This window comes from Chiloscyllium plagiosum, unplaced genomic scaffold (assembly GCF_037043375.1).
Source record: "Chiloscyllium plagiosum isolate Xiang-an unplaced genomic scaffold, Cpla_swu_hap1 HiC_scaffold_3, whole genome shotgun sequence".
In the NCBI taxonomy this organism is placed as follows: Eukaryota; Metazoa; Chordata; class Chondrichthyes; order Orectolobiformes; family Hemiscylliidae; genus Chiloscyllium; species Chiloscyllium plagiosum.
In genome coordinates, this window is record NW_028270141.1 from 29331741 (window position 1) to 29356110 (window position 24370).

General features: G+C 42.4%; 1 protein-coding gene across 4 annotated transcripts in view; it reads left to right on the forward strand.

Annotated features, from left to right (window-relative positions):
- dlgap2a (discs, large (Drosophila) homolog-associated protein 2a) overlaps positions 1-24370 on the forward strand; it is a 974428-nt gene that overhangs the window by 410058 nt on the left and 540000 nt on the right. For all 4 annotated transcript variants that reach the window (XM_087978243.1, XM_043678985.2, XM_043678996.2 and 1 more), the window contains one exon: positions 5316-5435. In XM_087978243.1, the coding sequence (XP_087834369.1) occupies positions 5316-5435 (120 nt within the window). The remainder of the gene's footprint in view (positions 1-5315; positions 5436-24370) is intronic.

The following is a 24370-nucleotide window of genomic DNA, read 5'->3' on the forward strand; positions in this document are numbered from 1 at the left end:
AGACATCAGGAAATTAGTTATCCATCAGAAAACCTAGCCTCTGATTTGTACTTGCAATTACTGTATTCATGTAGCTGCTTCTGGTCAGTGGTAATTACAGGATGTTAAAGGTGGGGGAGTAAGATGACGCTAATACCATTCAGTATCATGAGGAAGGAGTTGAACTTTCTCCTACCGGAAATAGCCACTGCTGGGATGCATATATTACATTCCACTTACCAGCATGAGCCTGAATAGAACATAGAACATTACAGCACAGTATAGGCCCTTCAGCCCTCGATGTTGCGCCAGCTTGTGGAACTGATCTGAAGCCCATCTATCCTACACTACTCCATTTTCATCCATATGTTTATACAACGTCCATTTAAATGCCCTTAAAGTTAGCGAGTCTACTACTGTTGCAAGCAATGCGTTCCATGCCCCTACTACTTTCTGAGAAACTACCACTGACATCTGTCCTATATCTATCACCCCTCAATTTAAAACTATGTCCCCTCGTGCTAGTTATCACCATCCGAGGAAAAAGGTTCTCACTGTCCACCCTATCTAACCCTCTGATTATCTTATGTGTCTCAATTAAGTCACCTCTCAATCTTCTTCTCTCTAATGAAAACAGACTCAAATCCCTCAGCCTTTCCTCATAAGACCTTCCTTCCATACCAGGCAATATCCTTGTAAATCTCCTCTGCACCCTTTCCAAAGCTACCACATCCTTTCTATAATGTGATGACCAGAACTGTACGCAATACTCCAAGAGTGGCCACACAAGAGTTTTGTATAGCTGCAGCATGACCCCGTGGCTCCAAAACTCAATCCCTCCACCAATAAAAGCTAACACATCATATCCTTTCTTAACAATGTTCCAGGTTTTGTCAAAAATGGACACTGATAAATTTCATTATCTGAGGAATTATGAAATGTATTGAACAATATTCAGCATCGATGAACAGTCCCATTTCTGACCTTATGATGAAGAGAAGGTCATTGATGAAACATCTGAAATGGTTGAGCCAAGGGCACTGCCTGAGGAACTCCTGCAATGATGTCCTAGAGCTGAGACACTTGGCTTCCTACAACCACACAACCTACAACCATCTTCCTTTGTGCTAGGTGTAAATCTAATTACCCTAATTTGTGGGCGGCACGGTGGCACAGTGGTTAGCACTGCTGCCTCACAGCACCTGAGACCCGGGTTCAATTCCCGCCTCAGGCGACTGATTGTGTGGAGTTTGCACGTTCTCCCCGTGTCTGCGTGGGTTTCCTCTGGGTGCCCCAGTTTCCTCCCACAGTACAAAGATGTGCAGGTCAGGTGAATTGGCCATGCTAAATTGCCCGTAGTGTTAGGTAAGGGGTAAATGTAGGAGTATGGGTGGGTTGCGTTTCGGCGGGTCGGTGTGGACTTGTTGGGCCGAAGGGCCTGTTTCCACACTGTAATGTAATGTAATGTAATCTAATCTAATTTCCATTTGATCAATTTTACTTTGGCTCCTTGATGCCAACCTCCGTAAAATACCATCCTGATATTAAAGGCAGTCTCACTCTCATCTCTGACCTCTGGAATTCAGTCCTCTTGTCCATGTTTGGCAGCAGTGAAATTTGGAGTTTAGAAGCCTTGATGGAACCCAGACTGAGCATTGCAGTTTATTGATGAAGAAATGGTGCTTGATAGCCTGCCATTGGCTTCTTCCAACACTTTGCTAATGATTGTGAGTGGCCTGGCCAGTGGCTGGGTGTATTAGCTTTGTCTATTTTTTTTTGTCAACAAAATACTTAAGGTCAATTTTCCAAATGCCCTATATGTGACGAGAAAATGCTTGGTGCTGGCTCTCAGAGGTAAATTTTCATGACCAATGTATAAAGGAGTTCCAAAAGGAATATACAAAGTGCAGGGGGAACTTATAAAGTTAATTAGGAAAACAAAGAGAATGCTTGAAAAAGCATTAGCCAGTGGATTAAAGAAGCACTGAAAGGTTCTTAAAAAAAACTTATAAAGAGCAAGAGAATAACTAGGGAAAGAGGAGGGTCCTTTAGGGACAATAGAGGTAATTTAAGTCTAGACCTGGAAGATGTGGGTAAAGTCCATGGTCAATACTTTGTATAGTCTTCAAAACGGAAAAGTATGATGCAGGTTTAGACATCAGGATGGAGAACTGTGAAATATTAGAAGGAATTAACATAAAAAGGGGTACTAGATCATCTAGCAGTATTAAAAGTGAGTAGGCCTGTAAGCCAGGTTATTGAGGGACGCAAGGGAGGAGATATCAGGTACTCTGGCAGTAATTTTCAAATTGTCTGTGGTCACAATGTGAAGTGCCAGAGGTTTGGAGCACTGCTAACACTCTTCTGTTATTCAAAAAGGATGACAAGGATAGACCAAGAAATTATAGCTCAGTGAGTCTAACCTCGGGGCTTTGGAAATTATTAGGAAGAATTCTGAGAGACACAGACTAGTAAAGGCTAGTTAGCATGGATTTTTTAAGGGAAGGTTGAGTTTGACAAATTTGGTTGAAATCTTTAAGGAGCTAACCAGGAGTGTTGATGAGGCTAATACAGTTAAGGTCATCCACATGGACCTTAGCAAAGCTTTTGATAAATTATGTCATGGCAAACTAATCAAGAAAATAAGAGCCCATGAAATCAAAGGCATAGAGGCACATTAACCAAAGAGTATAGCTTTAAGGTAAGAGATAGAATGCTAAGAGTGTTGAGGCAAAAACCTTTCACTTGTAGGGTGGTGGGTGACTAGAACTCACTGCCTGAAAGAGTTATTGTGTCAGAAACTCTTGTAAGGGTGCAGGGTTAGTACTTTGTGGATTACACCAAACTTTGTGGTAAAGTGGATAGTGAAGAAGGTTATCTCAGATTACAAAGAGATCTTCATCAATTGGGCCAATGAACTGAGGAGTGGCAGTTGGAGTTTAATTTGGATAAATGTGAGGTATCGCATTTTGCTAAAACAAACAAGGGCAGGACCTATACAGTTAACGATAGGACCCCAGATGGTGTTATAGAACAGAGAGACCTAGGAATTCAGGTACATAGTTCTTTGAAATGTGTGTCACAGGTAGAGAGGGTGGTGAAGAAGGTATTTAACACATTTGTTTTCATTGCTCAGACCTTTGAAGATAGGAGTTGAGATATCATGTTAAGGTTGTACAAAATGTTGGTGAGGCTTCTTCTGGATTACTGTGTGCAGTTCTGGTCACCCTGCTATAGGAAAGATGCTATTAAATTTGGGAGGGTTCAGATAAGATTTACCAGGATGTTGCTGGGAATGAAGGGTTTGAGTTATAAAACTAGGCCAGATTGCCTGGAAGTTTTGCACTGGAGTATAGGAGGTTAAGGGGTGACCTTATAGAGATATATAAAATGTGAGGGGTATAGATAAGCTGAATAGCAAGAGTCTAGGGTGGGGGTGTTCAATACTAGGGGGCATATTTTTAAAGTGAGAGGAGTGAGTTTTAAAAAGGACATGGGGGCAAATTTTTTACAGAGTAATTCATATGCAGAATCCAGTGTCAGAGGAAATGGTGGATACAGGTACAGTTACAACATATAAAATACATTTGGGCAAGTACATGACTAGGAAAGGTTTGGAGGGATATGTGCCAAGTGCAGGCAAGTGGGTCTAGTTTAGTTTGGGAACATGATCGACGTTTATTAATTGGACTGAAAGGTTTGTTTCCATGCTGTATGACTCTATACCTCAATGACTCAAAGTGTTGAGACATTCAATTGTGTTGCCATAGCCTCCAGAGTTATGGGCCAAAAGGTAAAAATAGGATTAGTATAGTCAAATCTTTGTTTACCAGCCTGGAGGGCCTCCTTCTATGTTGTAAATTTCTAGGAGTCTGAGAGTGTAAAGCAAGGTACTTGAGGCAGGAAATTTGTGAACTCCATGTATCCACCTCAGTTTAAAAGCCCAGTTCAATCCAATATTTTGCTCCAAGAGATAGCAGTAGTATTGAGTCTGGCACAACAATTCCAAAAGTAGATAATAGTTGACCAAATGGGGTTGTGGGTGAGTGCTGAGCTTAGGTGGTTTGAAGGACTCAGTTGCCTTCATCCCTCACAACTGCTCAACACCCCACCCATTCCTAATTTCATTTCCTTGCCACACATGACCCTCATATAATTCTATGCCCTCATACCTTCCATGCCACTCATTACTTGCACCTACCCTATACTACCCCCATAGCCATAAAGCTATTATCTTCCATGGGCAAACCTCAGGCAATTAGAAAAATCCAACATTATAATACAGTCTATCTTCATATACATTCAGTTGTGAAAAATAATCTCAATAACGATACCCAGTCTCCTTAAGTGGTTAATAGCTTATAAAACCAAACAATTTCTATTCAGACATCAAATAAAAGACAGCTAATCCTTTGACAGTGTCTGTAAACTGTCAATCAAACTTAGCTTGTAAGTTTGCTTGCTGAGCTGGTTGATTTGTTCTCAGACATTTTATCACCACGCCAGGTAACATAATCAGTGAGCTGCTGAAATGTCAATCAAACTGTTTGCTCAGAACCTCCTGCTGAGATAATTGTAGATTTCAAAACTCTATCAAGAATTCATAATAATATAATGATAACTCTTGAAGAAATATCAGTCAAGAACTCAATTAAAACTGTTTGAACAGATGGTAATGTTTTATTGTAACTTATACCAATTAGCCTGTCAAACAAAATGCCAGTAATTTTTAAAAAACTTTTACTAAGAGCTTACAGATTTGTTTTAAATTATGAAGATTAGGGTTTTTTTAAAAAAAAACTGCAGATCATGGCATTTAAAATCAATTTTATCCATCCTTTGAGTGTTTTTATCTTCTCCATCAATTCATGACTCTAAGACTGTGGAAAAATGCTCCTGCAAAAGTCAAAATGGAGTCTCGAACTCTGCAGCTATTTCAAATCCTGCTGCTGCATTTGGATTTCCCACCTGTGTGAATCAGACTCTGTCCCCTCCCCTATCAGCAAATACTTGATTTGTCACAATTGAGTCTGCGACATTACATCCAGATCTCAAACAGCATTTTTAAAGGTCCACATAATGTTCCTGACTCTGCAAAAATCTGACCGTTATGGAATTCTGGAATTCACAACAGTAATCCCTCCTTTCAGTGGGTGCAACTGCCATAGTTTTTTTAAAAAGAATGCAGTATTTACCTGTGAATTTGTTGCATGAGAAAGCAAAAAAAAACAATGTAAACCTCTTTTCTTTTGTTTGCTTAGTACTTCTGATGTTTGTGAGATACTGAAATAGTTTTGCTTTACAATGTTCCCCTTCACCTTTCCTTCTCCTCACAGGTCACTCTCCACCACATGTCCTCTTTCAACTTGGAGGGCGGGACGACCTGGGGCGAGGATTTCTCCATGACTGCTGTCATTGTCACTCTGTAATTGACTGGCGAAGGAGGTGCAATTCAGGTAGGGCATCATCCCTTCCCATTCATCAAATGTAATTTGTTGAATAACAGATTTAAAATCATCAAAATTTAGGAAAATTATCTTTGTATGCTGAATATTTTTTAACTGGTAAAATGATCATAGTTTCTACCGATGTAAACCTCATTCATTTCAGTTAGTTTATTGGGAAATTTGAGCTGCTTTGCGTCAGCCACTGAAGCTCTCTTCTGATTCCATTGTGATGTGTTGCTATTCAGAACTGTGGGTGGATGACGTTCTTTTTGTACTTGAATAGATGGTGGTGTGTTCTTGCTTACATTGGGGCAATTTGCATGGATTGAATAATGCCAGTTTAGAATGAATTTAGTGAATAAATATAAGTGGGTTATGACTACTCATTTATCTGCAGATGTTGCTTCTGACATTTTTACTTGATGGATTCATGAGCAATTAATTTTTGAATTATCTGACGCCTGGTGCACATGCAAAGCAGTCTCACCCTTAATGATGGTGGAGTCCAGCATGTGATCAAGTGCACCAGTCAAGATTGAAGCATTTGCAAGCATCTTTAGCTTGAAGTGCCAGGTTGATGATCCAACTCTGCTGCCTCATGAGATGTCCAGTATCATAGATGTCAAAAATAAGTCTGTTTTGTTGTTAATTGTTCGTTGGATGCGGGCTTGCTGGCTAGGCCATACCTAATTGCACTGAGGGCATTTAAGAGTCAACTACATTGTTGGGGATGTGGACTCACCGGTGGGCCAGACCAGGTGAGGATGGTAAATTTTCTTCCCTAAAGTACATTAGTGAATCAGATGGGTTCTTATGACAATTAAAAATGGTTACATAGTTACCATTAGAACAGCTCTTTATTCTAAATATTTTTGTTGAATTCAAATTTCACCATTTGTCATGGTGAGATTTGAACCCATGTTCTCTGAACGTTGGCCTGGGGTTCTGGATAACTAGTCCAGTGATATTGCCACATTCCTCCCTCCGCAAATTTATATCACATGTTAAGATATAACTGAGCACACTAGTTACAAAAAAAGCTCCGGGTCTCATCAGCATTCCACCTCTAGTACTGAAACCTTTCCTCCAGAACTAGTTGTACCTTAGTCAAGATGTTCCAGTACAGTCATAACACATCTACTTGGTATAGTGGCTGTTTCAAAGGTATGCCATTTCCACAAAAATCTGGACAAATCTGACACTGCTAACTGCCACCAGCAAAATGATGGAAGAAGTTGTCAATGCTGCTACCAAGCAGTACTTGCTTATTAATAACCTGCTCACCCATGCTCGGTTTGGATTCCGCTAAGGAACATTTGCCTGCAGGCTTCCTTACACCCTTGGTCCTACCATGGTTCAAAGACTTTAATTCCAGCTGGAATATGAGAGTGACTGTCCTTGATATTAAGTTGATGTTTAATTCAATGCAGCATTAAGGAACCGTGGCAAAATTTAAGACCCATCTAGATGTATTTTAAATGTTGTAATCGTACTAGCCTCCACCACTTCCTCTGGCAGCTCATTCCATACACGCACTACCCTCTGCATGAAAAAGTTGCCCCTTAAGTCCCTTTTAAATCTTACCCCTCTCACCCTAACCTATGCCCTCTAGTCACTGCTCTATGGTCACAGCATAAACGTAATTGTTTTACCCAGTTGCTGATAAACAAGCAAGTCCTGACCGGACTCAACCAGCCAGCAAAACCTGTAGTACAGTGTTTAACATTAACTGTGATTATGCAATTGCACAACTTTTGCTAGATAATCCTGTAAATGTGAGGATTATACTGACAACCATTTAGTATTGTCAGTCGTGATCGAAGGTGTCGTACTTGTATATCTTGGAAGTTCCATTTGTAAAGATACAGGGCCCTGATCTTTGCAAATAGAAAGACATGCAAACACTCTGCTTGTTTTAACTCAACAAAATAGGTTAAAAACAATGACTGCAGATGCTGGAAACCAGATTCTGGATTAGTGGTGCTGGAAGAGCACAGCAGTTCAGGCAGCATCCAAGGAACTTCGAAATCGGCTTTTCGGGCAAAAGCCCTTCATCAGGAATAAAGCACGCTTTAGGCTCACTGCCTTTATTCCTGATTAACGGGCTTTTGCCCGAAACGTCGATTTCGAAGCTCATTGGATGCTGCCTGAACTGCTGTGCTCTTCCAGCACCACTAATCCAGAATCAACAAAATAGATGACAACCATTTGCTCATTCATTTCCCAGGGCAATGCCCTGACTAATTAGAATCTACCTACCTGGTTTAGCTTTTAAACAATCCTGGCTGTTAATTGTCAATCAGCTTTAATGGGTGCATTTTCCATGACAACACCTCTACTATTCATAGTCCGTTTGCCAAACAATCAGCACTTTCCTCTCAGTTTTAATGTTGGGTATTCCCGTGAAGTTATATTTATGTGAATTTACCTGACCAGTGCAAGATGAAAAAGTTTAACAAAATCGACTGAATCTTAATTTTTATGGCCAAATGCAAGTTACATCAATTTTAGTTAGATGGTTTTTCACTTTGAGGGCACGCACGATTTCTTGCCATAACCTATCAAATTCGCCTCAGTAATTTACCTAACCCAAAGCTATGGCATCCGGGATTCCATCCCCGTCTTGCCACACACTGACAAAGTAACAGCACAGCAACCACAAAGCCTCACTACTCTCACATACCACAACATTCTCTCACCTTCATTGATTTTTAACTACCAAGCCACTGTCTAAACAACCTAAATCACCACTTCTCTGTCCCCAGTGCCCACTGGTTTTATCATTGTCCAGTTGGAGAACATCATATGCAGACAATCAAACAATTTCAATATTGAAATTTTATTTAGAGGCAGCATAAGCAAGCTCAAGTGAAACAAATAGAGGCTGTAGGTCATCCCCACAATCCAAACCAAATGCATCATGACCAACAACTATTCTATAGTCCATGATGATCTGCTGCACCCAGTTCTTATCTACTGGAACCAGATGACAATTGGGTTTCTGTCTAGCTTGTAGTGCCTAGTATAGCTGGGTTCTGTCATGGAGACAGAGAATTTCCTTCTCCCCAGAGCCTTCACCTCCTTCTTGGAAGACTGTTGCATTCTCTCAGCTCCTCAGCACCTATCAAATCTTTTCATTTCCCTCTCCAATTGTGCAGAGCACAACATGCCAAGATGATGCAGCATGTTCTGTCCACAATATGCTTAAGGGCCCCTCAGATCATTTCCAAGTAGTGGGACTGCATTTTCAGCAGCCGTATCATTTACTTCACTAGGGCCCTGTTCAATGACCAACAGCCCATCATCGACTAGGCACAACAAGCTTGCTGGGTACGACCTATGTGGGGACATAAAGAGAGGAAGAGCATCTTATGTCTCAGTAGAATTGATGGCGACATACATTGCAGATTAAGGCTGCAGATAATCCTCCTCAAAGGGTGACATGCTGCATCCTGATAACAAAGGCAATGTCTCCATCATTCATTCAACTTCAATTTGGTGAAGCATCAATTTGAATGAGCGACAAGCACATTGTATCAAAAGGAGGTGCCAGCTGTGCTCTGAACCCCTTCTCATCCCAGACTTTCATCAGTCATTTAGCTCTCATTGCATTCAGAACAGACCAGCATTAAATTTACGTGACAGATGATAAGGTAATGGTCTCTGCCTCCCAAACCCCTCTTGAAAGTTGCACGATCAATAGTTCGCCTTTGGCTAGCATTCAGCCCTTTTTAAGTCATTGCTGACAGCTTCCACATTATTGAAATGCCAATGTTCAATTTGCAAAGACCAATAGAATGGTGCAAATTGCCTTTGATTAGCTTTTGATCCCCAAGCATGTTTGCTCTGCATGCTTTGCAAATGGACAATTAAATGAACTGAAGTTATATGAAGCTGGAGCAAACACCAGCCTCACGAGATTGTTCTTCAGTGCCCTAGTGCCACAGTATTCCAACATCCCATTTAGCCCCATGCCCCTGATGTGGAGTTCCAACACATTCTGATGGTTGCATTGTTTACTGATGAACAATTGTGATTATTCCTCAAAAATGACAAGATACCTTGAGACCATGAATTGCATTAGATGAACATAATATCTTGTTTCTGCATTTTCTTTACAGTATTACTTTATTCTACTATACACTCTTGGTTTATTGCATTGCAAAGTTTTTGTTACCCTCCTGTTCTTCAGATGGTGCTTTCCTAAATGGTGAAAAGTCATAAACAGAGGAGGCCAACATCGATGTGTGAGTCCAGGTGCACAGGTCATTGAAATGTCATGAGCCAGTACAGTCTGTACTGATATAATGTGGTAGTTCCATTCCTGTGTGATCCACATTTTGAGAAAATCATGTAATAACAGTATTATTTAATTTAATGGGACTGGAACCATGTTATAGCCAATACAGGGAAGGAAAGTTCATGTTTTACTAACAATGGTCTAAATTCTTAAATCATGTTACAGCCAATTCGTGTTGAAGAAATGCACATTATAACAGAACCGACTGTACAGAAAATAATCAAATAAGCTAAAGAAATACTGGCCTTAATATCAGGTGCACTAGAAGATAAGGAGATAGAAATTATGCTTCAACCATGTAGAGGTCTGGTTAAGCTATACTTCATTTGCTGTGAGCAGTTCTGGGCATCATCCCTGAAGAAGGATATATTGACCATGGAGGGAGAACAGTTTAGATTTACCAGATATCAATCTGGTCTTTGTGGGTTAAAATTATTAGTGATTACATAATCTAGGATTATATTCCTAGTATTTAGAAGGTAATCAGCTGATTTGATAAAAGCTGTCAAGGTAGTTGGGGGAAGAAAAAAATGTTTGCTTGGGAGAACGTATTTCCACTTGTTTGGCAGTCTAGGACCTGGAGGCAAGAGTTTAAAAAACAAAGGCAGACTTCTCAAGGATAAAATTAGGAAGTGCAGTGTTGTGGGAGTTTGCAATTTCCTTTGACAAAAGGCAATTGATGTTAAATTATTCCATTTAAAACTGAAATTGATAAATCTTTGTTAACCTAAAGTCCTAGGGGATACAATGCAAAGGTTGTTAGGTATGAAGCTAAGTCACAGAGAGCCAAGATTGTATGAAATGATGAATGTAGCTCAAGGAATTAAATGACTTGCTCCTGTTCCCCTTTCAGTCTTGGTTCAAGCTATTTCTTCAGTTGCACCAAAGATAGTGTTCAGAATAGAAATCCTTATAGAAATCCAAAGTTTGAAGGAGCAAGGTTAGTTCATTAAAGTCACTGCAATTATTTCTTGCATGTCATGATTATATCCTTCCTTTGCCCCATATATGAGTAATCAGAATATTTAAAATGTATATTTTCTGACCTCCCATTCCAATAGAGCTTTGATTCCATTGATAGAATTAAGGGCCCTGGCTACAGGTAAAGAGACATATGGGATACTTGCTTTTATTAGTCGAGGCATAGAATTTAAGAGGAGGGAAGTTATGATGTTGAATATAGTGTTAGGCAAAGCTGGAGTGCATTTCTGGTCACCACACTATTGGAAGGACGTGTTTGCTCACGAGACAGTGCAGAGGAGATCCACCAGAATGCTGTCCAGGCTCGAGCTATGAAGAGAGACTACATAAGCGAGGGTTGTTTTCCTTGAAGCAGAGAAGGCTGAAGGGAACTTTGATAGAGATATGCAGAAGTATGAAGTGCATAGATAAGTACAACTGGCATAAATCTTTCTCCTTAATAGAGGGGTCAGATACAAGGAAAATAGGGTTAAAATAGAGGGCACTAGGTTTAGATGGGATTTAAGGAGAAATATAATGGTTATTTGGAACTTATTGCCTGAAAGGGTAGTAGAGACAGAAACCAATACAACATTTAAGTACACTTGAAATGCCAGACCGAATAATTGCCGGAAACTGGGATTAGAGTAGCAAGGTACTTGATAACTGGCACAGACTCAATGTGCCTCACAGCCTCTTTCCATACTGGCAACTGACACTCTGCAGCTAGTTTCCCTCCGTGACTACCTGGTCAGGTCCATGCCCCCCTATGACCCACCCTCCCATCCTGGCACTTTCCCCTGCCACCGCAGGAACTGTAAAACATGTGCCCACACCTCCTCCCTCACCTCTATCCAAGGCCCTAAAGGAGCCTTCCACATCCATCAAAGTTTTACCTGCACATCCACTAATATCATTTATTGTATCCGTTGCTCCCGGTGCAGTCTCCTCTACATTGGGGAGAATGGGCACCTCCTAGCAGAGCGCTTTAGGGAACATCTCCGAGACACCCGCACCAATCAACCACGCCGCCCCGTGACCCAACATTTCAACTCCCCCTCCCACTCTGCCGAGGACATGGAGGTCCTGGGCCTCCTTCACCGCCGCTCCCTCACCACCAGACACCTGGAGGAAGAGCGCCTCATCTTCCGCCTCGGAACACTTCAACCCCAGGGCATCAATGTGGACTTCAACAGCTTCCTCATTTCCCCTTCCCCCACCTCATCCTAGTTTCAAACTTCCAGCTCAGCACTATCCCGATCACTTGTCCGGACTTTCCCAACCTGCCTAGCTCCTTTTCCACCTATCCACTCCACCCTTTCCTCCCTGACCTATCACCTTCATCTCCTCCCCCACTCACCCATTGTACTCTATGCTACTCTCTCCCCACCCACACCCTCCCCTAGCTTATCTTTCCACGCTTCAGGCTCACTGCCTTTATTCCTGATGAAGGGCTTTTGCCCGAAACATTGATTTCGCAGCTCGTCGGATGCTGCCTGAACTGTTGTGCTCTTCCAGCACCACTAATCCAGAATCTGGTTCCCAGCATCTGCAGTCATTGTTTTTACCTAGTTGATTTTAACCCTACCTCGAATTCTCTTGCAAGGATGCCTGCCTTGAAGAAGTTTTCCTCCTCTCTCTACAAGAATCTCAGGGAGTCCCTCTCCCACTACAACTCCCAGATCATTTCCTCTGCCCTGAAGCTCTTCAATTATGTTGTGAAACAAACTCGGTACCACAGCCACATTTGCTTCCTCAGTGCATGCCTCCGTAACCAACTCATCCCACACGGACTCCGAACCACCTTTAAACCAGCAGAGTTCGGACCCGAACAGGACAAACAGTTCAGACTACAGATTCAAAAACACCAGCAACGGTTCTCCTTCAAGATCCTCCGCTCCACGCTTGCAGCAATGCGCCGGCACCTAACCTCTCTACAGTCAGCCCTGCCTCAGCTGAGGGCCACACTCTCTCAGAATTGCAAAGGACCCACTCTGTACTACATCCTCAGGAGAATTCATACTCTCAACAAACAGTATTTCAATTCCATCTCAAACATCAAAAACTGTAAGTACAACAAACTTTTATCTACCCACCTCCATAACCAGCGCTCCTCGAACATTCCAGAAGATTCCCCTGGCCTCGGAAACACCATTAGCCATGCGGCTGATGCAGCTACCACCCTCACGCTGATTGATGATGTCACTTCTGCCCCCATCATGGCCACTCCCACAGCCACGCTCCTCACATCATCGCTGATGCCACACGCTCAGAGACTTTCGCCACCCCTACTACCGTATCTGCCACTACTTCTGCCTCCACCAGCGCCACTCACCTGCATTCTGCTGACACGCCCCTCACAGACCCCACTGTCACTATCCCCACCCCCCAGAACACCGAGGGGAACACTACCCCGCTCATGACTCCACCCCCATTCCCCCCACCATCACACCCACTCCAGGTACTGGCTCCGACCCCACTTCCAGCTCCACACCCACACCTGATCCCAGCTCCCAGCCCTGCCGAGTTTTCACCATCCCTCCACACCTCCCCCTCACTGAGGACGAACGATCAGTCCTCAGCAAAGGACTCACTTTCATCCCCCTCCGTCCATGCATCAATGAATTTAATACACGCCGTGATGTCGAACAATTCTTCCGTCGCCTCCGCCTCCGAGCTTACTTTCACAATCAGGATTCCCGCCCAACTTCCGAGGACCCCTTCGCCCACTTCCAACACAATGCATCCACCTGGACACCCCGCGCTGGCCTATTACCTGCCTCGACCTCTTCATTTCCAGCTGCCGCCGGGACATTAACCGCCTATACCTGTCTACCCCCGTCCCCCACTCTAACCTCTCACCCTCACAACGCGCAGTCCTCCAATCCATCTGCTCCAATCCCAACCTCACCATTTAGCCAGCGGATAAAGCGGGCGCAGTGATAGTCTGGCGCACTGACCTCTACACCGCTGAAGCCAAACACCAACTTGAGGACACCTCCTCCTACTGCCCCCTCGACCATGACCCCACCCCCCATCACCAAACCATCATCTCCCAGACCATACAGAACCTCATCACCTCAGGAGATCTCCCACCCACAGCTTCCAACCTCATAGTCCGGGAACCCCGCACTGCCTGGTTCTACCTCCTTCCCAAGATCCACAAGCCTGACCACCCTGGCCGACCCATTGTCTCAGCATGCTCCTGCCCCACTGAACTCATCTCTACCTACCTCGAAACTGTCCTATCCCCCCTAGTCCAGGAACTCCCCACATACGTTCAAGACACCACCCACGCCCTCCACCTCCTCCAAGACTTCCGCTTCCCCGGCCCCCAACGCCTCATCTTCACCATGGATACCAATCCCTCTACACCTCCATCCGCCATGACCAGGGCCTCCAAGCCCTCCGTTTTTTTCCTCTCCTGATGTCCCTAACAGTACCCTTCCACCGACACTCTCATTCGTTTGACCAAACTGGTCCTCACCCTTAACAATTTCTCCTTTGAATCCTCCCACTTCCTCCAGACCAAAGGGATAGCAATGGGCACACGTATGGGCCCCAGCTATGCCTGTCTCTTTGTTGGCTACGTAGAACAGTTGATCTTCCGTAATTACACCGGCACCACTCCCCACCTCTTCCTCCGCTACATTGATGACTGCATTGGCTCCACCTCGTGCTCCCGCGAGAAGGTTGAGCAATTCATCAACATCACCACACATTCCACCCTGACCTTAAATTTACTGGACCATCTCTTACACGTCCCTCCCCTTCCTGGACCTCTCCATCTCCATTAGTGATGACCGACTTGACACTGACATTTTTTACAAACCCACCAACTCCCACAGCTACCTGGATTACACCTCTTCCCATCCCATCTCTTGCAAAAATGCAATCCCTTATTCCCAATTCCTCCGCCTCCGCCGTATCTGCTCCCAGGAGGACCAGTTCCACCATAGAACACACCGTGGCCCAACATTTCAACTCCCCTCCCACTCTGCCGAGGACATGGAGGTCCTGGGCCTCCTTCACCGCCGCTCCCTCACCACCAGACACCTGGAGGAAGAACGCCTCATCTTCCGCCTCGGAACACTTCAATGTGGACTTCAACAGCTTCCTCATTTCCCCTTCCCCACCTCATCCTAGTTTCAAACTTCCAGCTCAGCACTATCCCGATCACTTGTCTGGACTTTCCCAACCTGCCAACTCCTTTTCCACCTATCCACTCCACCCTCTCCTCCCTGACCTATCACCTTCATCTCCTCCCCCAATCACCCATTGTACTCTATGCTATTCTCTCCCCACCCACACCCTCCCCTAGCTTATCTGTCCACGCTTCAGGCTCACTGCCTTTATTCCTGATGAAGGGCTTTTGCCCGAAACGTCGATTTCGCTGCTCGTTGGATGCTGCCTGAACTGCTGTGCTCTTCCAGCACCACTAATCCAGAAGCTAGTTTGACACTTCAGGGATAAGGTTTGGGAGGATCTATCAGGGAGGGAGTGAGCCCATTAAGAGGTAGCCCCTATGTTGTTGCTGCCGATGTCTTTGCTCCAACCCACCAACACCCCCATCCTGCAAAACTCAGGAATTCCTCTGTCAACTGTAACTGCCCCTGTGATCTTGCTGAATACAAGATACTAGCCTCTGATTGGTCAGCAGCTTCAAGGTCTTAATTGTAGGGGAATGCCCACCACTGGTGACCTCTTCATTGCCTGACTGACTTGTCGTGCTGCTGACCTCCCTGTAAACCAGCAAGTGAGACCCTCGAAACTTCAACAATGATCTACCCCATGGTTCACAACCTCTGGATATTCCAAAGCACTTTGTTATCAGAGAAGCACTTTTCATGTGTTATCACTGTTGTGATTTTACGAAACAAGGCAATAAATTGACACACTACAAGGACCCATACACAGTAATAAGATAAATAACCAACTAATCTATTTCTTAATGATGTTGGCTGAAGAATGCACATTAACAGAATCACTGGAAGGAATCTCTGCACTTCTTCAAAACATTGGCATAGGATTTTTAATGTCATCTGAAAGATCAGAGAGGGTCTAAGTCTGATATGCCACCTGAACATTAGTGCTTCTGTCAGTCTCTCATGGCTGCACTGAAATATCACCTTGAACCCATCATTTTCTAAATTAAAAGCATAATTGCTACCACTGCATTAAACCAATGATGCACACAGCATGCCAGGTACACAACTTTAGGGGAACATAAGGTCAATCAAATTGGTTTTATTCTTCTTTCTCAGACAGTTAAGTATTGATGCATCTTAATTTTAATAAAGTCACTAGAGATAAATTGATGAGCTCTGCCCCCAATATCTTGATAATTTCAGACAATAAGATATTCAAACAGTAGCTATTTTACCATGTCACCAATCTAAAGATAACCTTTAGCAATAGGGTATGTTAAATACAATTTATTGTGCATGCATGGTCTAAATACATGTGAATAACTTCAAAATGATGTGCATATTTTAAATTGTGAATGTGTGAAATCAGCTCATGGGTATACAATTGAACACAAAATATGTTCACTCTGTATTTGTACATTTTTTAAAATTAGTAACAAAAAAGCAAATCTTCCTTTTAAAGTCTTCCTTAAATTCATTGTATGCCTACCATTGAAAAAGACTAAGTACAAAATTAATGAGTTAATCACCTCAATTTAGCAGTTATTTTTCTCCTGCGTTTTTGTGCTTCATTATAGTTAGGCTTACACTTAACAATCTTCAGCAAGCACAAGTTGATTTATGTCAATAAGTTGTGAATACAATGAGTTAGACTGAAAATCCAGGAAGGTTTGGAATTGGCATCATTGCGTATGCAGGAATTTTGTGCATTCATTTGTTTGTATTGCAGAGAAATAAAATTAGCAAGATCCAAAAGTTTGGTAAGTTGTGCAGTGGTAAACTTACAAGTTAGAACGGGGGGAATCCAATTTTGAAGGTACAAAATTTATGCTACCTTCGATAAACATTGTTTCTGTTTCTGACATTTGATTGAGCACATTACTGTTAATCAGCCTTTCAAACCAAAAGTAGTTATTTAACAGGATTTGTACTCTAAGTAGGAAGATCAAAGTTGATATGCAACCTTCATTACAGTGTTGCAGGGGTTCGGCTCTGTTCTAAGAGGATCTAATCCTACATGCACAATGCAATTTTTAAATTGAAACCTGTATGCAACATGCATTAACAATGAACCCATTGTCTTTCAATTTCTACATTCAAACTCAGAGGATTGGATCTTACCATATTTTGATAAAGTGTAATTTTCTTTGAATTTTGAGGAAAGTCTCTCTGTGTGAGGTCTTGAAAGTGTTCTCTTGATGTTGTTCCAAACTTGCCTCATACAACACCTCTCTTGTCTGATTCTCGCACTCTATCAAGGGAAAACATTTATCACTGCTGGGATAACCCAGAGTCCCTGGCATCAGCATCATCTTATAAGACTGTTGTCACAGCTGCCCTATGCTTTTTGACATTTGTTCCAGACATGGCCAGATAAGGGGAAGTTAGAACTCCATTTGTAGACAGGGATCTAGATGGGTTGATACGAACAGGAACATCCTCTTCCCACAAGATTGGCAGAGAAGACCATAATATCGTACCCTTCCAGCCTGGTCAAAAGTTGCCATTTGAGTCATAGCAGGAATGCCCAGCATTGTAGGATAAAAGTTCAATAACCTTCTCCTCTCTGCCAGGATGTGTACCGCCATCTTCTCTCTGCGCCCTCACACTCACTATCTCTACAATGCATGCCTCCCAACTTGGCTCATGCTCTACCACTCTCACTATTGCCAGCAGCATCTTGCCTCACTTGGTCTTACCCATTCAATACCCTCACGCCTTTAACTGAGGATAGTCTCTGCACTGCCAACTTATTCACTCAGTATTCCTCACCAACTTCCTACCTGCCCAAGCACTAACAGCTGTGCCACTCACTTTCATCTCACTCAATCCCTCCCTTTGTCTCATTCCAGGAGAAAAACAGTTTACAGTGGGATAGAGTGAGTCAAGATGAATAGTGGGGTGTTCAACATTTGGCCTCTTACACCCTACGAGGAGATGATTCTCGCCTTTACTGCCCTGAATGGCCATGCCCAAGCCCCTGGACTGGTGCTGGTATTGGAGGCTGCTGTTGATTTACTGATTAAATATTTGACATGACAGAGGGCTACTCCCCTTTGACTTTGAGACATGACCATTTGTATGAAGCACGTGCAGCACGTTTGCCACGTACGCTGCTGACAAAGGAGCAGCTCTCCGAAAGCTTGTGATTTCAAATAAGCCTGTTGGACTATAACCTGGCGTCGTGTGCCTTCTGACTTTGTCCACCCCAGTCCAACATTGGCATCTCCACATCATGGAGTGTATGCTGAGAGATGGATGAAGAGAGTCTGGAAAAGCAAGCAGAGAGCTGAGTTGCCAGGTACCTACTCTGACTTTCACATTGGGAATTCTTGGCAAGTGTTAGAATAGGTAAGTACTTATTAATGCAATGAAATTAAATAATAATGAGGGTGATAATGAGTGATAGCCTCTGTTAATATGCTTCTCATCATTTTCTATCAAGAATCTCATCTTCACATCTGGAAATAAGTTAAAAAGTAGGAAAATGTGACTTACTGCTCTGGACATTGAGAAAGACTACTCTTTTTTTTCCTCTCATGATCCACTTAAGTTTCTAGCCATCGTTCATCTTATTCAGGGCCTGGCAAAATTCCAGCTATTGACCAGTTGGATACCAGTGACCAACATTCCTTGTAAATAGTGCAGTAGCTGCTCCAATGTTCCATTATATTGTGTTCGCTGGTACTATGCTGATCACAGCATTGACTTCCTACTCCAGAAATCACTATTATGCTCAGAGTCTCGCACAGCCAGGAGGAAAATTAGAGACAATGCTGATAATGATGCTGACAGCCCATGAATAAGTATTTTAAAAGTTGTCCCATTGTGCCTCTCTATGAAAGAGCTATTTAATTAATCCCACTGCCCCACTGTTTCACCTTAGCTGAGCAAAATATTTCAATTATTCATAAAATTCCCTTCAGGACAAAGGTTTGTGAAAGCATAGCACTTATGCTGGATGTGGAGTCTTCCACATCTCTCCCCCAAAGTTTGTGTTGCAGAACTTCATGCATCTGCTGCTCACGAACACTTCCCTTCCTTTCCTGGATGCCACCACTATCATTGCACACATCCTCTCCTCCTGATTGTCAGGCAGCTTGAACAAGGTGTTACAAGGTGTTTAGAATTGTAGGAAAGGAAAACAAGGATGAGGAGTGCTGTTGTTGATTAAAGAAAGCATTGAGGTATTGGAGAAAGAGGATGGCTCAAGGGCAGAATCAATTTGATGAGAGCGAAGGAATAAGAAGGAGGTGAGTGGAGGTGATGGCCTGGTGGTATTAAAGTTAGACTGTTAATCCAGGGACCCAGATAATGTTCTGGGGATCTGGGTTGAAATCCCACTATGACAAATGGTAGAATTTTAATTCAAAAATCCGGAATTTAGAATTTTTTTTAATAGATATTTTTATTGAAAATTTAACAGGTTTTTATAAACTTGCAAAGTAATATACATAAATACAAACATTAGTATACAATTAAATATTAAATAAATAATAACCAAAACCTAACAGACAAAAAGAAGAGTTAAAGAAAAAAAAGGAGAAAACAAAACTCAACTAACTACCAATCTAACCTATAACTAACCAGAACCGTATAATAAAATATCTTATATTACTCAAGAGAAAAAAAAAGATAACATAGTAATTAAATAATGAAGTACATGCTCAGAATGAATTAACATCAAGTCATAATAAAACCCAAATTCATGCGGGATTACTCCTCCCAAGGGCCCCCGGACCCCAGCCAGAACCGTTACCACAACTAGATGAAAGCCCTTGACAAAATGGCTGAAATATCTGTATCTATATAATTCAGGAAGGGCTGCCGTATTTTACAGAATAATTCAGTTTTTTTGGTGCACCATATTTGTAAGGAAGTCAAGAAGAATACATTCCATGAACAACCTATACCAATTCAAAAGTCCTGGAGGGCCCTCAGCTACCCAGTTTACTAAGATATTTTTCCTTGCACAAAAGGAGAGAATGGAAAATAATTTCGTCCCATGTACATCCAGGGAAGGCAAACTCGAAAAGCCCAGGAGAAAAGATACTGGATCTACTCTAATTTTGCTCCCGAGATTTCTGTCAAAGCATTTGTTACTCTGACACAGTATTTGCAGATTTTATGACATGTCCAGAAGCAGTGTGTGAGAGTGCCCACCTCTATTTTATATTTGGAACACATTGGAGATGCTCCTGCCCTAAATTTTGCCAATCGTTCTGATGCTATATGAGTCCTATGGAATATCTATAATTGAATGGCTTGGGTTCTATTACAGATGGAGATTTTTCTGGCATTTTCCCAGATGTCATCCCACATTTCTGTGGATATTTCCAACCCCAATTCCTGATCCCATGTTCTAAGCAATCATTCCATGTCTTCCGAAACTTCATTATGTAATAAATGATAGAGAGTGCTGACCGAGGGTAAACCCATTGGCCACAACACTCTTCACTCCCTATCTGACTTATAAAGGCTATCTAATAACGTAGTCTTCTTCTGTATGTAATCTCGAATTTGGAAGTATCGAAAGAGGTCTCCATTAGGTAGTCCAAATTTCTGATGCAGCTGTTCAAAAGACAACATGACCCCCTCATCAAACAGATCCCCTAAACAGGAGATACCCCTTGACCTCCAGGATTTAAATGTGGCGTCTGTGAGCCCCGGTTGAAAACCCCATGCTCCCACTATAGGAGTATAAGGGGAGGTTTTATGTGAATTACCCTCGTTTTGTGGCATTATCTTCCATTGTGTTTAATACTATAGGGTTCTTACAATGGTCCATAATGACTTCCATCTTATCTAAAAATAAGAGGTTAATAAGAGGACACTTTGCTTGAGAAGCCTCGATGTCCAGCCAGATTGATTGCGGGTCAGACGAGACCCAATCGGCTATGTAGCTTAATAGAGAACTCAGGTGATACTTCCTAAAGTCTGGAAAATCCAGTCCTCCCCTTGCTTGTGGAAGCTGTAGCTTCTTTAACTTAATGAGGGGCCGTCTATGATTCCAGATGAAAGAACCAAGCCAGCCATATAATTTGCGCAATGCCGGCCTCGGCAGTATTACTGGGAGCATTCTCATAGGGTATATGAGACGGGGCAAGACATTCATTTTAATTAGAGCTATTCTAGCCAAGAAATTGGAAGATCCCCCCAACGTTGAGGGTCCTGCCTTTTCCTTTCCAGTAGATGCACAAAATTGACCTTGTACAGCTGACCAAATTGGGGTGATAAAAATACCTAAATATAAAAAACCTTCCAGAGACCACAGAAAAGGAAAATGAGATCCATCCAATAAGTGGGACATACTAACAAGACCACCCATCGGCATGGCCTCCGATTTGAGAAATTAAGTTTGTAACCTGAGAATGCACTAAATAAATTAATAACTTGGATCAGGTGGGGTACGGACATCAAAGGATTACTAAGAAAAAGGAGAACATCATCTGCATACATGTTAATTTTATGTTTACCCGTGTCAACCCTCAGGGCCGTTATATTAGAATCAGCTTGTGTAGCTTCCGCTAGTGGCTCAATTATTAGCGTGAATAGTAACGGTGAGAGAGGACATCCCTGATGGCAGCCCCTACCCACACTGAAGCTATCCGAGCCGAAACCATTAGTGATCATGGCTGCTTTGGGGTCATTATACAATGTTGAGACCCATTTAGCAAAAACCTTTCCAGTGTATAGAACAGGTATGACCATTCAACCCTGTCAAATGCCTTTTCTGCGTCCAACGAGACTACTATTCCCGGTATTCTTTCCTGATGACAGACTTGAATCACATTCAAAAACCTTCTAATATTATTAGATGATCTACAGCCCTTGATAAACCCCGTCTGGTCCTCTTTTATGATATATGGCAATACCCTCTCCAGCCTCAATGCTAATGTTTTAGAAAGAATTTTAAAATCTACATTTAGCAAAGATATTGGTCTGTATGATGCGCAATCTTCTGGATCCTTTCCTTTTTTGAGAATGAGAGAAATATTTGCTTCTCTCAACGAAGGCGGGAGGCAGCCCTGACTACATGAGTAGTTGTACATGTCCATAAGTGGACTAGCTAGTACTCCTGTAAACTCTTTGTAAAATTCACCATCTGGACCCGGTGCTTTGCCACTCTGAAGCTGCCAGATTGCATCAAGTACTTCCTGGGTTGTTAGGGGAGCATTCAGGATCGACACCTATTCTGGGGTTAAGTCTGGAAAGGCCAGGCTTTTAAAAAAGGACTCCATCTTCTTAGCTCTATCTTCACAATCCTGCGATTTATACAAATCAAAGTAAAACTTTCTGAAGACTGTGTTGATCCTTTTATGATTGTGAGTCAAAGTACCAGCACTTTCCCTGATGGACGTGATAGCTTGAGGGGCCTTTTTTTCCTTGCGAGAAACGCTAGGTATCTACCAGGCATATCGCCATATTCATATAATCTTTGCTTTGCCAATTATATTTCCCTCTTTGCCGTTTAGGTAAGCGCAGTATTCAGGGCTTTCCTAAGGGCTATAATTCTTTGTAATTTAGCAACAGAGGGCCTATCAACGTATGCTGTCTCAGCTGCCTTCAAGCGAGACTCGAGTAGACACTGTTGTTCTCCCTTTTGTTTTTTCTGAGTCGCTGAGTATGAAATGATCAGATCCAGTGTATAAGCCTTAATGGTCTCCCACATCACCGATGGGTTACTAGCCGTACCTGAATTAATTTCCAAAAAGGTTTTGAATTCTTGAGATAAATATTTTACGAATTTACTATCCTTCATTTCGAAAGAATCCATACGCCAATGTCGGGGGGCTGTCTCATTGTTCCTAGTCTTGATTTCCATATACACTGCATGGTGATCAAAAATTATTATATTACCTATTTTGCAGGATAATATGGAATTCAAAAAGGTCAAGGGGGCAAAAAACATATCAATTCTAGTGTGACACTTAATTGGATTAGAATAAAAAGAGAAATCTCTGCCTTGCGGGTGGAGGCACCTCCACACATCTACCAATCCTAGCTTTTTATTCAAATCCGCCAATTGCCTGGATCTGGGGGATATACCTGCAGTACTCTTGGGTATCCTGTCTATCTCCGGGTCCAGAATGCAATTAAAATCTCCTCCTATAATTGTATAACGAGCCTCGAAAGCCATCAGTTTGGAGAATGCTTTCATTATAAATTTGAAAGGATGTGCCGGGGGACAATAAAGATTCAAAATCCCATATTCCTCTCCATTTATAAGGGCTTTAATCAGTATGTACCATGCAGATTCATCTCTTATCTGACTTAAGATTTTGAAAGAGAGATTCTTCCGAATGAGAATGACTACTCCCTACTTTTAGAACTGAAAGATGAAAAGAAGGCCTGATCAAATCCATCCTGTTGTAATTTCAAGTGCTCTTTATCCAGTAAATGTGTCTCCTGTAAGAGAGCTATATCAACCTTTTCTTTTTTGAGGTTTGATAGTATTTTCTTCCTTTTGACTGGCGAATTACTCCCCTTGACATTACAGGTGCACCATTTAATCGAATGACTAACCATAATAGTCCAGGCAAGTCCAAGACCCCCCTGGGAGGAAGAACCCCATACAAAGCACCCCGAGCATAGACCACAGAAAATTCACAAAAATAGAGATTCTTTAATACACTCACACCAATATAGTAAAAAACTATTTCTAAATTAAAAAAATATAAAACATATTTAAAAGGAGATTTTCCCCCTTGCTTCCTGGGGGAATCACTTCCTATCTGAAACCCATCATATCCTCTCCCAACCAGTGCCCCACCCTCGACCCAGGCACCCCATAATAAAATAGAAAAATTCAAATTTACTATAAAGCTAAAGTTAACGGTGAATACCCTACCCCCCCCCCCCCCCCCCCCACCCACCCATACTAACACCTAGATACATTTAGTAATGATAATACCACATATAAACATATAAAACTATAAAGTTACAGTCTCAGCAGGTAATAACTAAGTATAATAACACAAAAAAAGGGGAAAACCCCGCTCTAAAAGAAAGAAATGAGGTAGGACAAAGCAAACGCACCCCCTCACCTGAATCAACTAAACCGCCCGGCCTATTAAAAAAAAGGAAATTGCATAGTGGAGAACAAATAAGCCCCCCTCCCTAGTCTCCGGAGATGATATTAAACAATGAAGGAAATAAAGGAAAAAAAGAAGGGTAAACCGTGGGGGTAGGGGTGGGGGGTTGCAGAACAGCATCATTAACCACACAGATTCATTCTTACAATCTATTTAAGACAGTCCAAAAATTCCTTGGCTTTCTCTGGCGATCCGAAGTTATAGACGGATCCTTCGTGGTTAAAACGCAGCGTTGCTGGGTAGCGCAAGGAGTGCTGGATGTTTAAGTCCCTTAGACGCTTCTTCGTTTCATCAAACGCCCTCCTCTTGCGGACTCTTTGGGAAAAATCCTGAAACAACATAATCCTAGATCCCTCGTATGTCATAGCCTGGGGATCTTTCCCGAGAGTTCTGGAGGCTTCCAGGGGCATTTGCTTCTCTTTGTAACACTGAAGCCGGAAC